This window comes from Carcharhinus amblyrhynchos, chromosome 7 (assembly GCF_965287045.1).
Source record: "Carcharhinus amblyrhynchos chromosome 7, sCarAmb.v2.hapA, whole genome shotgun sequence".
NCBI classification, from domain to species: Eukaryota; Metazoa; Chordata; class Chondrichthyes; order Carcharhiniformes; family Carcharhinidae; genus Carcharhinus; species Carcharhinus amblyrhynchos.
Window position 1 is genome coordinate 10,484,498 of NC_137330.1, and position 14,441 is coordinate 10,498,938.

The following is a 14,441-nucleotide window of genomic DNA, read 5'->3' on the forward strand; positions in this document are numbered from 1 at the left end:
TGCACGACCCAATTCGGAGTGTGAGGAACAGGAAGAGGCTATTCGGCTTCTCATGCCTACCTCACCAATTAGATTATAGCTGATTTGCTTCATTTGTTTGCCTTTGTTCTGTAACCCGTCATACCAAGCAAGAATCTATCACCCTCCGTGTAAATATTTAATTGGCCCTGTGATGTTGGGCGGCATGGTGGCACAGTGATTAGCACTGCTGCTTCACAGCTCCAGGGTCACTGTCGGTGTGGAGTTTGCACATTCTCCTTGTGTCTGCGTGGGTTTCCTCCCACAGTCCAAGGACGTGCGGGTTAGGTTGATTGGCTGGGCTAAATTGCCCCTTAGTGTCCTGAGATGAGGGATTAGTGGGTAAAATATATAGGGATATGGGGGTGGGGCCTGGGTGGGATTGCGGTCGGTGCAGACTCGATAGGCCGAATGGCCTCTTTCTGTACTGTAGGATTTCTATGATTTAAAGAGATTTTTTTTTAAAATCATGATCTCTGCAGCTCACAGCCTGAGATGATGTCACTGGAGGGAGGGGAAAAAAATTGTGTGGAAGGATAATCATCTGTGAATACACCACCCGGTGAAATCTCCTGATTTCAGTCACAACTCAAACAGCAGCAGCAACACAAGTAGTTCCTGGAGCAGGTAGGGAGGTGGATTTGAGACCAGAGATCAGCCATGATCTAACTGAATGGTGGAACAGGCTCGAAGGGCTAAATTTGCCTACTTCTGCTCCTAGTTTTTTTATTCATTCATGGCTTTTTAATCGCTAGTTGGCCAGCATTTATTGCCCATCCCTAATTACCCGAGGGCAGTTGAGAGTCATATGTAGGCCAGGCCGGGTAAGGATGGCAGATTTCCTTTCCTGAAGCACATTAACGAACCAGCCGGGTTTTTTCCATAATCGACAATGGTTTTGTGGTCATCGGTAGATTCTTAATTCCAGATATTGTTTTTTACTGAATTCAAATTCTACCATCTGCTCTAGTGGGATTCGAACCTGGGTCCCCAGAACATTAGCTGAGTTTCTGGATTACGAGTCTAGCCATCATACCATTAGGCCATCGCCTCCCTTATGTTCTTGGTCAGTTTTTATAAAGGACCATTGTACAGAAAGGATGCTATTAAATATGAAGCCATGAAGAGGGAGCAGAATTGCATAAACACGCATGGAAAACCCTGGTGAACTAATATTTTATGCTTAATCACAAGGACATTTGTGTGTCGGTAATGACCCATTTCCATGTTTAATTAAAACAACACACTTCTCAAACTGAATTACTGCAGCTCATTAAATCGCCAACCCATGAAATGAAAATGCTGAACAAGTGTGTTAGTTTCTGAATTGCATTGTGGAAAAGTTGGGAATCCTGCTTGGGAACATTATTCAGTTAAATATATGGGCTATTGACGGACAGATAGTAGAACGTGGGGGTCCAACTGGAAGATTTATGCCGTTCCAATAAATCTTTTATGAGCTGCTGTGGCAAGAATTTATTCACCTCACTTCATACATCACAGGCTGAATTGTCTAAATAACACACTTCTCAATCTGCTGGGCTGCTGTACAAAAACAAAACTGTAATCAGTTTGAGAATTCCAGCAAATAATCTCCATTCCAATCATGAATTACTGAATGGTAGCTATTGAATAATTTAACAAAGAAAGTGAGTTATTTAAAATCTCTGCCAGAACAATGCATTTGACCCTCAAGGCGAGGGGCAGACTGTTTACCTGATTTGAATGAAGTCCTGGGGTGGGCTGGGGAAGTCAGAGTATTGATCAGGTGACACAAAGCCGAGCCTTTCTGATTTATCTCCTCAACGTCAGAGGCTTTTGATGACCACTCACTCAGCATGACCTAAAATGAAAAAGGAAGGGCAAAATTGTATTCAAATCATTCATCTTGCCGTGTCAATGGTCTAATTCCCTGTGTAACAAAAGGAAAGAATGTAAAAGAGGATCACAGGATCCCTACAATAAAGAAGGAGGCCATTCAGCCCACTGAGTCTGCACCCATAACAATCCCAGCCAGGCCCTATCCCACACACTTACCTTGTTAATCCCCCTGATGCTTGGCATGTATTTCGCACTTAGCACGGCCAATCCTCCTAATCTGCCCATCTCTGGACTGTGGGAGGAAACTGGAGCACCCGGAGGAAACCCACGCAGACAGGGGGAGAATCATAGAATCCCTACCGCGCAGAAGGAGGCCGTTTGGCCCATCGAATCTGCACCAACCCTAATCCCACCCAGACCCTATCCTCGTTAACCCCATGCATTTACCCTGCTCATCCCCCTGAAGTTAAGGGGCAATTTAGCACGGCCAATCCACCTAACCCGCATATCTATGAATTGTGGGAGGGGACCAAGCGCCCAGATGAAACCCACGCAGACATGGGGAGAACATGCAAACTCCACACAGACAGTCACAGTCACCGAAGGCCAGAATTGAACTCGAGTCCCTGATGCTGTGAGGCAACAGTGCTAACTACTGTGCCACCATGCTGGCCTCAGGAATATCCTGTCCTCATTTCTCATGCTTACAGCTCCCTCTGTGATAAAGATTAACGCCGGAGAGTGTATTTTTTGCATCTTCACAAAATGAACAAGGTGATTAATAACTCACATCCTGATGGCAGACAACTCCCTCAATTTTCCCTTGTGATCACAGAAGGGATAACAGAGGAGGTTAACAGTAAGCTTTGTTCCAGACAAATAGAATAGTTACATTCTTTGGAAACTTCCCCGGAATCACACAAAATAGGCCATTCGGCCCTTCGAGCTTCTTGCCAGCTCTTGGAGAGAGCCAACTGTTAATCCTACTCCTTAGCTCTACCGCTGACACAGATGTTTCCATTTTAAATATATCTACAACTTCCTCTTCAAAGTTACTACTGATTTTGCTTCTGCTCAACAAAGTCTCTTCCACAACGGTTGCAGACATTTCTCTACAATTGAGATGTGCTGGAATTCTCGTTTATCTGTTGCCCATTCTGCTTCACGGTCATCATTTTCATTTCTCAGATCACCAGGACCTCTTATGGTCAGAAAATGGACATTCTTATCACATTTACTGAGCTGAGACCAAGTGTGAGATCCAGCCAGGCTGTAACCCCTGACACTGCCTTATCCTGGAGGGCAAGATTCCCACTCCAGAAAGATCACTGGCCACAAGTGGTCACATGCGCTCACAGAAACCCCCTCAACCCCACCATGTCATTTTTGAAACATCGGTAAGAGTATTCACATTGCTCAGAGATCACGACAAGTTTCCAATGGACCATAGGCGCAGGTTTTCTGCTGAAAGCTACTTGCGCATTCCCTATTTCCGTCACACTATTGGTGGCAGCCATGTCTAGATCCAATGTTCCTAATGCTTTCCAAATCTCTGTGCTCCTTTTAGACCCTGCTTAAAACCTACCAACCAGCCCGGCCAAGCTTCTGGGTCCCAACGTCATGTGCGAGATTTTGTTTGACAATTTTCCTGGGCAGGATGGGCGGCACGGTGACACACTGGTTAGTACTGCTGCCTCTCAGCACCAGGGCCCTGGGTTTGGTTCCCAGCTCGGGTCACTGTCTGTGTGGAGTTTGCATGTTCTCTCTGTGTCTGCGTGGGTTTCCTCCGGGTGCTCCGGTTTCCTCCCACAGTCTGAAAGATGTGCGGGTTAGGTGGATTGGCCGTGCTAAATTGTCCCTTAGTGTCAGGGGACTGGCAGGGTAAATATGTGGGGTTATGGGGATAGAGTTTGGGTGGGATTGTGGTCGTTGTAGGCTCAATGGACTGAATGGCCTCCTTTTGTACTGTAGGGATTCTACGATCCTGTGAAGTGCCTGGACGCATTTACCATGTCAAAAGACATTATATTAATGGAACTTGCTGCCGCTTTTTAAAATCAGCTCGATACCAAATTATACTTTATGCTGTGCAAAGCCGAAGCATTTGAGCCTATCCCTTTCCAAGGGGTTCCACACCATTGCAATCCAAACATCAACTGGAGCCAGAGCTGTACTGCAATACATGTAATCGAGGATAAAGCACCTAAAGTAAGCATATGGCTCCTCACAAAGGCACCAAAACATTAAATAACTGAGTATTCAATTCAGGAGACACCAGAATACAATATATAACGAACCGGGGATTTAAGTTGCCATTCGGGAAAATTTGGGTTAGGTTGATTGGGTTAAAGCAGCACAGTGGCACAGTGGCTAGCACTGCTGCCTCACAGTGCCAAGGACACAGGTTCGATTCGAGCCTTGGGTCACTGCCTGTGTGGAGTTTGCACATTCTCCCCGTATTTGCGTGGGTTTCTCCCAGGTGCGCCGGTTCCTTCCCAAAGTCCAATGGTGTGCGTATTAGGCGGATTGGCCATGCTAAATTGACCCTAGTGTCAGGTGGACTATCTAGGGGTTAAGGGCATAGGGCCTCAGTGGGATTGTGGTTAGAACAAAGAACAACACAGCACAGGTAACAGGCCCTTTGGCCCAACAAGCCCGCGCCGCCATTTTAACATTGTGAGTGCCCTCTTCCACCTACGACCTTTGTCTACGCCTATTGGACTCCACAATAAAGGTGTGCAAATTTAGAGAATTATAACCAGATTGAGGGGCGCCTAATTTAGGGACAATTTGTTAACACCAATGCAGATTCAGTGGGTTGAGTGGTCTTCCTCTGCACTGTAGGATTCTATGATCAGTAATGGTAAATTGGCCCTTGGCATCAGGGTAAATACATGGAGTTACATACAGAGGACCTGTCTGGGATTATTGTTGCCAGTGCAGGCTCAATGGGCCAACTGCCTCCTTCTGCATGGTAGATATTCTTTGATTTGGGAAATTTGGTGAACTTACTGATATAATTACTGATCCCCAACAGTACAATACACAGAATATTTAACAGCAAGGATTCCTCACCTGGACATCAGACAAATAGCTTTGAAGTGTTTCTGTGGTTAGACTTGGCTCTATAATTGGAATATTGGAGTTCTTCACCTCCATCCACTCTTTGAATGACATCAGCAAGGTTTTAAACTGATCCGTCTGATGTTGGCAACTGGATAACTTTTCTTCTCTGCAAGTCAAAAATAAAGAGGCAAATGAGCAAACGGGAGAGAGATAGTTGACCAATTCCTAGCTTTTGAGATGTCTGCACTTCTCACCCACATTTGGCCTTTTGGAATGAAGGGTTGTGATGGCATATAATCAAGAACCAAATAAATCCTTGACCTCTGCACGAAATATCATTTCTGATTGTTTCAAACCAACAACATTCTATTGAAACATTTCTTGCCCCATAATCATAATCCTGTGAATCATAGCCTTTTTTTTCAGTTGGACCACCGCACCAGCCCACTGGACGTCCATTGGGAGCTGGAGCGTTAGCGATACCGCGTTCACTCATGGCTGGTGATTCTGAAGGGATTAAGAGTGTGAGTACTGTAGTGTGGACAGTGTCAGCCTGTAGGGATCCCCACATCTTTGCTGGAGTGGGGCTGGGAACCAGGTTGAGCAGAGATGAATGGAAAACTGTTATGAGAATTTTATGGGAAGGAAGTGCAGGAAAGCAGGTCAATCCATGTAGAGGAATGCAATGGGAGTTAACTGTATGACAAGCGAGCGTCCAGTCATTTTCAACTGGTGGGCATCAAATGGGGAGTTCACTTGCATCATAGAATCCTTACAGTGCAGAAGGAGGCCATTTGGCCCATCACAACTGCACTGACCACAATCCCATTCAGGCCACATTCCCCTAACCCTATCTATTTACCCTACTAACCCCCTAGCACTATGGGGCAATTTAGCATGGTCAATCCATCTGACATGTACATCTTTGGACTGAGGGGGGAATCTGGAGCACCCGGAGGAAACCCATGCAGACACGGGGAGAATGTGCAAACTCTGCACAGATAGTTCCCCCAGCTGGGAATCGAACCTGCATCCCTGGTGCTGTGAGGCAGCAGCGCTAACCACTGCGCCGCCCATATACGATGATCCAATATATAGCAGACTGAGACTGTGAAGTGGATTTTCCCATTCCACCCGTCACGGGAATCAGGGAGGGCAAGAGGCGGACCATGGGAAGGGTCTGTTGACCTCAGGGCGAGCATGGCCATAAAATCCCACCTTGTATTTTGGTTTGAAGGTGCATCTCTTTATATAAAAAAAATTATAAAAAGTGTGTGAGACAACCCCCAGGACTTCAGGGAATTACTGATTGACCTCCAGTCGGACCTGTTGAATATGAGCTCCCTGAAGATTGGTAATTAACTCACCTGGTGGAGCTTGTATACCGAGCCCTGTATAAAGCAGGACCCCGAGTGGGTCCATTATTATTGGGATCTGTTTGTGTTCACCATAGGCTTGTAGTTTTGCTTTATTTTGTTTTGTGCAGTGAAAGCACTGTTCCTTCACAGCTGACTCCTGGTGTGGGATTCTACGGCCCCGCTCACCCCGTGACAGGAAAATCCCGCCTGAGGTCAATGGACCTTCCCAGTGTCTGTGCCTCGACTGCTCTGATTCCTGTGGAAGGCAGGGCGCTAGAATTCTGGCGCCGGAGTTATTATAGTGTGTAAAGATTAGGCTCCAGTTATGTCCTCCACTGTTTGGAGTACAATGGTGCAAGTGTGATGGATAGACACATGGATACATACTCCAGGGTCCAAGATAGACACAAGGTTATTTCTACAGCTGAAAGAAAGCCTCAAGTTTGCTTCAGATCTCCATAAGATTTGGGAAGTAAAGAACTGTGACAAGAGAGACTGAGTCCTAGAGCAAGAGAAGCAATGTATGTGAGAGCCATAGGGAGATATGGGAAAAGCACTGGGAAAAGATTTAGTGACAGAAAAAGTTAATAAAAAGGGAAAAAGTTTTAAAAATTGAAGTGAAGGATCAGATGACGACATTAAGCTGGGGGTCAGCAGAGATCAGAACACAATTAGTAGAAAGAGGAAACACTGACAAAGAAAAAACTTACAGAAAAATGGGATTAAAAGAAGAGAAAATGAAAAGGATTGGAGATGAGAGGAGAGGGGGAGGGGACATGAAGACAAAGTGGAGAGAGAGGTGAGAGAAAAAGAGAAGATGGAGCAACACCAGGAGAAACCAAACCATTTCAGCATGGTTGGCGTGGTGGCACAGTGGTTAGCACTGCTGCCTCACAGAGCCAGGGACCCGGGTTCGATTCCCGGCTCAGGTCACTGTCTGTGTGGAGTCTGCACATTCTCCCTGTGTCTGCATGGGTTTCCTCTGGGCGCTCCGGTTTCCTTCCACAGCCTGAACGACGTGCCGGTTAGGTGCATTGGCTGTATTAAATTCTCCCTCAGTGTACCCGGACAGGCACCGGAGTATGGCGACTAGGGGATTTTCAAAGCAATTTCATTGCAGTGTTACTGTCAGCCTGCTCGTGACACGAATAAACAAACTTGCAACACAAAAAAGGCCCATTCTCCCAGAAATAATTTTGTTCGGCAGTCCCTCTGGATCAAACCCGACGGCCGGAATTCTCTGCCGTTTACGCCGGCAGGATTCTCCCATCCCACCGGCAGTGCACCCCCGCGGGTTTCCCGCTGGCACGGGGTGAAGTCAATGGGAATTCCCATTAACAGCAGCGGGACCAGAGAATCCCACCGCTAGTGACCAACGTGCCAACTCCCACCAGCAGGAAAGACACAGCTGGGAGGCCGGGGAATCTCGACCGACTGGTTTGACGGACTCCGAGATTGGCCAAGCCCACAGCAGATTCTGCCACGTGTGGCGGTGGAAGGATTTGAAGGTTCGTGTTCTCTGGGCAGTGATGACGGAGTTCCAGGTAGGTTAGTTGCTTTGGGAGTCAGGCGCGTGCACAGCGCGTCCCACCCCAGCGGCGCTGGTTTTTAAACGATGCCTTGGTTTTTAGTGCCTTGACGCAGGGGATGTTGGCCTGGGGGAGGATTCAGCTGTGGGACAACCTTTCTGGAAACCGGATCTGGAGGATCTCGCGACGGCGCTGTTGCCGGCCTTACTTCTCCGGTGCTGCGAGATGCCGGCCTGTCAGCGATCCACCTCTCTGGAACGTATGGGAACGCCAGGATCACTGCTGCCCCGTAAACTGTGACCTCAGCCTCGGGTTTGAGATTAAATACGGTTTTCCTCAGTGCGTTGCAGGCTGAGCTGGCACATTGGAGGTGATGGTGAATTTTCACGTCTATCTTCGTTGAGAGCAGGATCCCAAAATACAGAAAAAGGTACACAGGAGTTCACAGTTTATCTTGATCAATGGGGTGTGTGTGTGTGTGTATATATACGGTGGGGGGGCAGAATCATAGAACCTATGGTGCAGGCCATTCAGCCCATCGAGTCTGCATCGGCCACAATCTTAGGCCCTATTCCCGTAACCCCACGTATTAACCCGGCTAATCCCCTGACACTAATAACGGCCAATCTACCTAATCTGCACATCTTTGAACCGTGGGAGGAAACCGGAGCACCCAGAGGAAACCCACGCAGACACAGGGAAAATGCAAAGATTCTGCACAGACAGTGACCCAAGCTGGGAATCGAACTCTGGTCCCTGGCACTGTGAGGCGGCAGTGCTAGCCACTGTGCCATCGTGCTGCCCTGGCACTGTGGAAGTTGATTGGAAGTGGAGCTCAGTTTTCCAGTAAAGGCCCATTTTCTCGTTGCTTCAGAGAAAGAGTCGACGTTCACTGGGAGCTTGGTTCCTGAGTGAGCGCAGACATAGGCATCATCTTCACACTGAAGCTCAGTGACTGGTTCAGGAGTGATTTTGTGTTGAAAGTGGTATCAGTGAGGTGTTACCTGTCTCTTCTTTGAATCATGTCCACACTAGTGGCTTTGAGGACATCCCTAAGGCATTTCTGCTATCCCTGTGGCAGTCCTCCTGTCGTGAACAAACTCTCAATATAGCAGTCACTTTGGGAAATTTTGGCACAAGTTGACATTGGCATGGTGGCATCATGGCTCATTCACATCCTTCCTAAAGGATGTGAGGCAACCTCTCTACTACTCTCCCAGGCAGTGCATTCCAGGCTATCACCATCCTCTGAGTAAAAAGATTTCTCCTAACATCCCCTGCTAAACCTCCTGTCCCTCACCTTGAACCCATGTCCCCTCGTGACTGACCCTTCAACTGAGGGGAACAGTTGCTCCTCATCCATTCTGTCCTTGTCCCTCATAATCTTGTACACCTCAATCAGGTCACCCTTCAGTCTTCTGTGCTCCAACAAAGACAACCCAATCCTACCCAACCTCTCTTCACAACTTGACTGTTCCATCCCAGGCAGCATCCTGGTGAATCTCCTCTGCACCCCCTCCAGCGCAATCACATCCTTCCTGTAATGTGGCAACCAGAACTGCACACAGTGCTCTAGCTGTGGCCTCACCAAAGTGTTATGAAATTCCAACTTGACTTCCCTGCTTTTGTAACCGACGTTTCATTTGCCCTTTTCCACCACTCTACTAACATGCCCTTCCACTTTCACTTTGACCCGGATGAGCAAGTGGAGGGATGGGTTGGTAAGTTTGCTGACAACACGCAGGTTGGTGGTGCTGTGGATAGTCTGGAGGGATGTCAGAAGTTGCAGCGTGACATCGATAGGATACAAGGCTGGGCGGAGAAGTGGCAGATGGACTTCAACCCGGATAAATGTATAGTGGTCCATTTTGGCAGATCAAACGGGGTGAAGGAGTTTAATATCAAGGGTAAGACTCTTAGCAGTGTAGAGGATCAGAAGGACCTCAGGGTCCGGGTCCATAAGACTCTTAAATCAGCGTTGCAGGTAGAGGATGTGGTTAAGAAGACGTATGGTGTACTGGCCTTCATCAATCGAGGGATTGAGTTTACGAGTCGGGAGATAATGCTGCAGCTTTATAAGACCCTAGTCAGACCCCTCTTGGAATACTGTGCGCAGTTCTGGTAGCCTCATTACAGGTAGAAGCTATTGAGAAGGTGCAGAGGAGATTTACAAGGATGTTGCCTGGATTGGGTGGCATGCCTCATAAGGATAGGTTGAGGGAGCTTGGTCTTTTCTTAGAGAGACGAAGGATGAGAGGTGACCTGATAGAGGTGTATAAGATGATGAGGTATAGATCGGGTGGATTCTCAGAGGCTTTTCCCCAGGGCTGAAATGGTTGCTACGAGAGGACACAGGTTTAAGGTGCTGGGGAGTAGGTACAGAGGAGATGTCAGGGGTAAGTTTTTCACTCAGAGGGTGGTGGGTGAGTGGAATCGGCTGCCGTCGGTGGTGGTGGAGGCAAATTCGATCGGGTCTTTCAAGAGACTTCTGGATGAGTACATGGGACTTAATAGAATTGAGGGTTATAGGTAAGCCTAGTAGGTAGGGCTATCATCGGTGCAACTTGTGGGCCAAAGGGCCTGTTTGTGCTGTAGTTTTTCTATGTTCTAGATCTGTGGATAAACACACCAAGGTCCCCTTTGTTCCACAGAACTTCCTAGCGCCCTACTGTTCATTGACTCTGTCTCCATAAACTTAAATAAAGACAATTACAAGAGTAAGAAAATAATCATGGACGAGTAATGAGAGGCGGATGGCTACAATGATTTTGCATATGGCAGAGAGCAAGGAGATTCCTCAGCGTCAGATTTCAAGGATTGCAGGGAAGGAACTTTTCCTTAACCCACGAGCAGGAGTCTCAGCAGCGATGTCCAATACCACTGTACATGTGGTTTCTGATTCACTGGAATTGGAATGCAGCAGTCATCCAGCTTTCCGTTAATTACTCACACTCAACCTTGATGGTGGGGGTGGGGGGGGAGATGATGAGGTAAACGGTTCCTAATGCTTCTCATTTAGTTGCAGTGGGTGTGAGTTAATCACAACCACCAGATTAGAAGGAGACAGAGACTGGTGATAAGGCTTGAGAAACAGCAAACTGTTCCAGCCCATCAGAGAAGTGAGGAATTGATGGACTTAACATCTCATGGCAGTAATAAGAGCTGTGGTCTAAGTCCACACTTTCCCAGCCTCTGAATGGTTATGCTGATTTCCACATCCTTTCAGCTGGCTTTACGATAATATATTTGAGCAGAATTAGGCCATTCGGTCCATTGAGTCTGCTTCACCATTCAACCATGGCTGATAAGTTTCTCAACCCCACCTCCTGACTTTGCCCCATAATCTTTGATCCCCTTACCAATCAAGAACCTATTTATCTCTGTCTTAAATACACTCAATGACCCAGCCTCGTGTGGCAATGAATTCCACACATTCACCACCCTCTGGCTGAAGAAATTCCTCTTCACCTCGGTTCTCATGGGTTGTCCCTTTGTTCTGAGTCTGTGCCTTGGGTCCCAGTCTTGCTGAGATCCTACTCGCTCCACATCCTGCCGCCTGCTAATGAGGTTCTTGGAGCATTTTGGCACATGGGTAGCATGATGGCACAGTGGCTAGCACTGTTGCTGATAGCTCCAGGGTTCGATTCCCGGCTCGGGTCACTGCCTGTGTGGAGTCTGCACGTTCTCCCCATGTCTGCGTGGGTTTCCTCCGAGCGCTCCGGTTTCCTCCCACGGTTCCAAAGACGTGCGGGTTAGGCGGACTGGCCAAACTAAGTTGCCCCTTGGTGTCCTGGGGTGCACAGATTAGAGGGATTTTGGGTAAATACATGGGGTTACAGGGATAGGGGCCTGGGTGGGATTGTTGTCAGTGCAGACTCGATGGGCTGAACGGCCTCCTTCTGCACTGTAGGGATTCTATGATTAGCAAGGTTGATGTGGAATCCCACCTCCGTTTCTCCTCGTGTTAGACTGACCTTGTGTATGAAATGTATAACAGAGCAGAAATGTTCACCTGAATACTTAATATGGGTAAGGAAGAAATATGGCGCAGAATGGGTGTGATTCTCCGGCCTCCCAGCCTTACACGATCGTGACCGACAGTGGGATTTCCTCGCCAGCGTGAACGGCTGGAGAATTCTGGCCAATACGCCTAACAGGGTGGATAGGAATTGCAACCAAAGCTTTTTCAAGAGTGGAATAGTTAAAGACAAGTTGGGGGGCGGGTGGAAAGGACCGTGTGAGGCAGAGCGTGTGGCATGCAAGAAAAAGGTGAACAGGAGAAGTAAATGAGACAGAAAGTGAGATATAAAAGGGGGAAAAAAGACCAAGAAAGGAAGAACAAGGAAAAGAGTGAGAGAAAGAGACACACGTTTGGAATGAAAGTAAGTGTCACGTCCCAGCCCATCATGCAAACCAGCCTTCCGTCCATTGATTCTGTCTACACTTCCCGCTGCCTCGGAAAAGCAGCCAGCAGAATCAAGGAGCCCACACACCGCGGACATTCTCTCTTCCAACTCCTTGCATTGGAAAAGAGATACACAAGTTTGAGGCCACATACCAATCAATACAAGAATGGCTTCTTCCCTCTGCCGTCAAGACTTTTGAATGGACCTATCTTGGTAGACTAGATATTGTAGAATCATACAGCGCAGAAAGAGGCCATTTGGCCCATGACCACAATCCCACCTATCCCCCATGTATTTACCCTAGCTAGTCCCCCTGACATTAATGGCAATTTAGCATGGCCAATCCACGTAATCTGCACATCTTTGGAGAGCAGGAGGAAACCAGAGCACCTGGAGGAAGCTCATGCAGACACGGGAAGAACATGCAGATTCCACACACATAATGACCCAAGGCCTGATTTGAACTCAGGTCCCTGGTGCTGTGAGGCAGCAGTGCTAATCATTGAGCCACCGTGCCTCCCATACCTTAAGTTCATCTTTCTCCACATCCTAGCTATGACTGTTACACTACATTCTGCACCCTCTCCTTTCCTCCTCTATGAACAGCATGATTTGTCTGTATGGCGTGCAAGCAAGCCAATACTTTTCACTGTATCCCAAGACATGTGACAATAATAAATCAAATCAAATCATGCAGTAATGCGAGGATCAGGGGGTGAAGAGAGAGCGAGAACACAAGCACATATTGAGTGCGTGGGTTGGAGGGTGGACAGAGAAGGAGAAATATACATCCAAGAGCAAACCAGTTCCAAAGCCAACACCAGCTTGTTGCAAACATCAGCCTTTCCCATTGTTTACTGCAGAAAAACTGGGTTATGATAAACATTGGGAGATTCTATTTGGAACTTGCCAATAATGGATTTCGGCAGTTCCAACCGTTCATCAGATACAGGCAATAGGATACATTTTGTGAAAATAACATACTGGCAGAACCTGCTGACTCATTGTCCAAGAAGAAAAAATAATTCGAGAGTTAAGCGTTAGCCACTCACTTTTTCTTGATAGTCTCTTCCAGTTCTTGAAAGTTCTTAGACAAAGCATTGACCTTGTTGAGGATCTGCGTCCGTTCTTTAGCTGTGGCGCAACCGCCCAGCTCCTCAGCCAACTGGTTCAATGTGTTCAGATCTTTACTCTGGTCCAGTAGTTCAGCATTCATTTCCTGCAACAATAAAGGCCAAGATTCTGCTTAATCCCGGCAGCATTAAGTGAATCAGATAAACCGCAGGACTCAATCAAATCACAAAACTATCCCCACTGGTTCGCACAGCTGCCTCCTGTGCCAGAGACTTGGGTTCCATTCCTGGCTTATGTCACTGTCTGTGCAGAGCCTGCACATTCTCCCCGAGTCTGCGTGGGTTTCCTCCGAGTGCCCCGGTTTCCTTCCACAGTCTGAAAGACGTGCTGATTAGGTGCATTGGCCACGCTAAATTCTCCCTCAGTGTACCTGAACAGGCACCAGAGAGTGGCGACTAGGGGATTTTCACAGTAACTATTTTATTCACGTGTGGGAAATGGGTCTCGCTGGCTGGACAGCATTTACTGCCCATCCTCAGTTGCCCTTGGAGGGCAGTTGAGAGTCAACCACATTGCTGTGGCCCTGGAGTCACATGTAGGCCAGACCAGGTAAGGATGGCAGATTTCCTTCCCTGAAGGACATTAATGAACCAGGTGGGTTTTTCCGACAATCGACAATGTCCATCAATAGGTTCTTAATTCTAGGTTTTTTTTTAATTGAATTCAAATTCCACACCTGCTGTGGCACAATTCGAACCCCGGGTCCCCAGAACATTAGCTGAGTTTCTGGATTAATCGTCTAGCGATGATACCACTAGGCCATCGCCTCCCCATAGCATACATTAACACTTCATTGCACTGTTAATGTAAGCCTACGTGGACACTCATTAAACTTAAACGCTGCACCAGCAGCTGCATTAGCGTTGACCCGATACAACCGCGACAAAGTGGTGGGCAATAAAGCCAAGAAAGTTACGTAGTCAACATGATAATAACAGGGCATCCACACTTGGCAACTGCTTCACTGAATCATTATCCAATGGCAATCGCAACTTTGTCATTAAAGTAACCACACTTCAACAAAATACGGACCTGCTCAAAGCCCTAACATGGCCTGAAATCAGGAGAACTTTCAAAATGGTTAAGTACAGGTTACGCACTTGTTGAGC

At 47.4% G+C, this 14,441-nt stretch overlaps 1 protein-coding gene across 4 annotated transcripts in view; it reads right to left on the reverse strand.

Moving 5' to 3' along the window:
* dst (dystonin) overlaps positions 1-14,441 on the reverse strand; it is a 614,201-nt gene that overhangs the window by 198,749 nt on the left and 401,011 nt on the right. For all 4 annotated transcript variants that reach the window (XM_080191940.1, XM_080191941.1, XM_080191942.1 and 1 more), the window contains 3 exons: positions 13,251-13,417; positions 4,915-5,071; positions 1,735-1,861 (listed from right to left, as the gene is read on the reverse strand). In XM_080191940.1, coding sequence (XP_080048066.1) covers positions 1,735-1,861; positions 4,915-5,071; positions 13,251-13,417 — 451 coding nt within the window. The remainder of the gene's footprint in view (positions 1-1,734; positions 1,862-4,914; positions 5,072-13,250; positions 13,418-14,441) is intronic.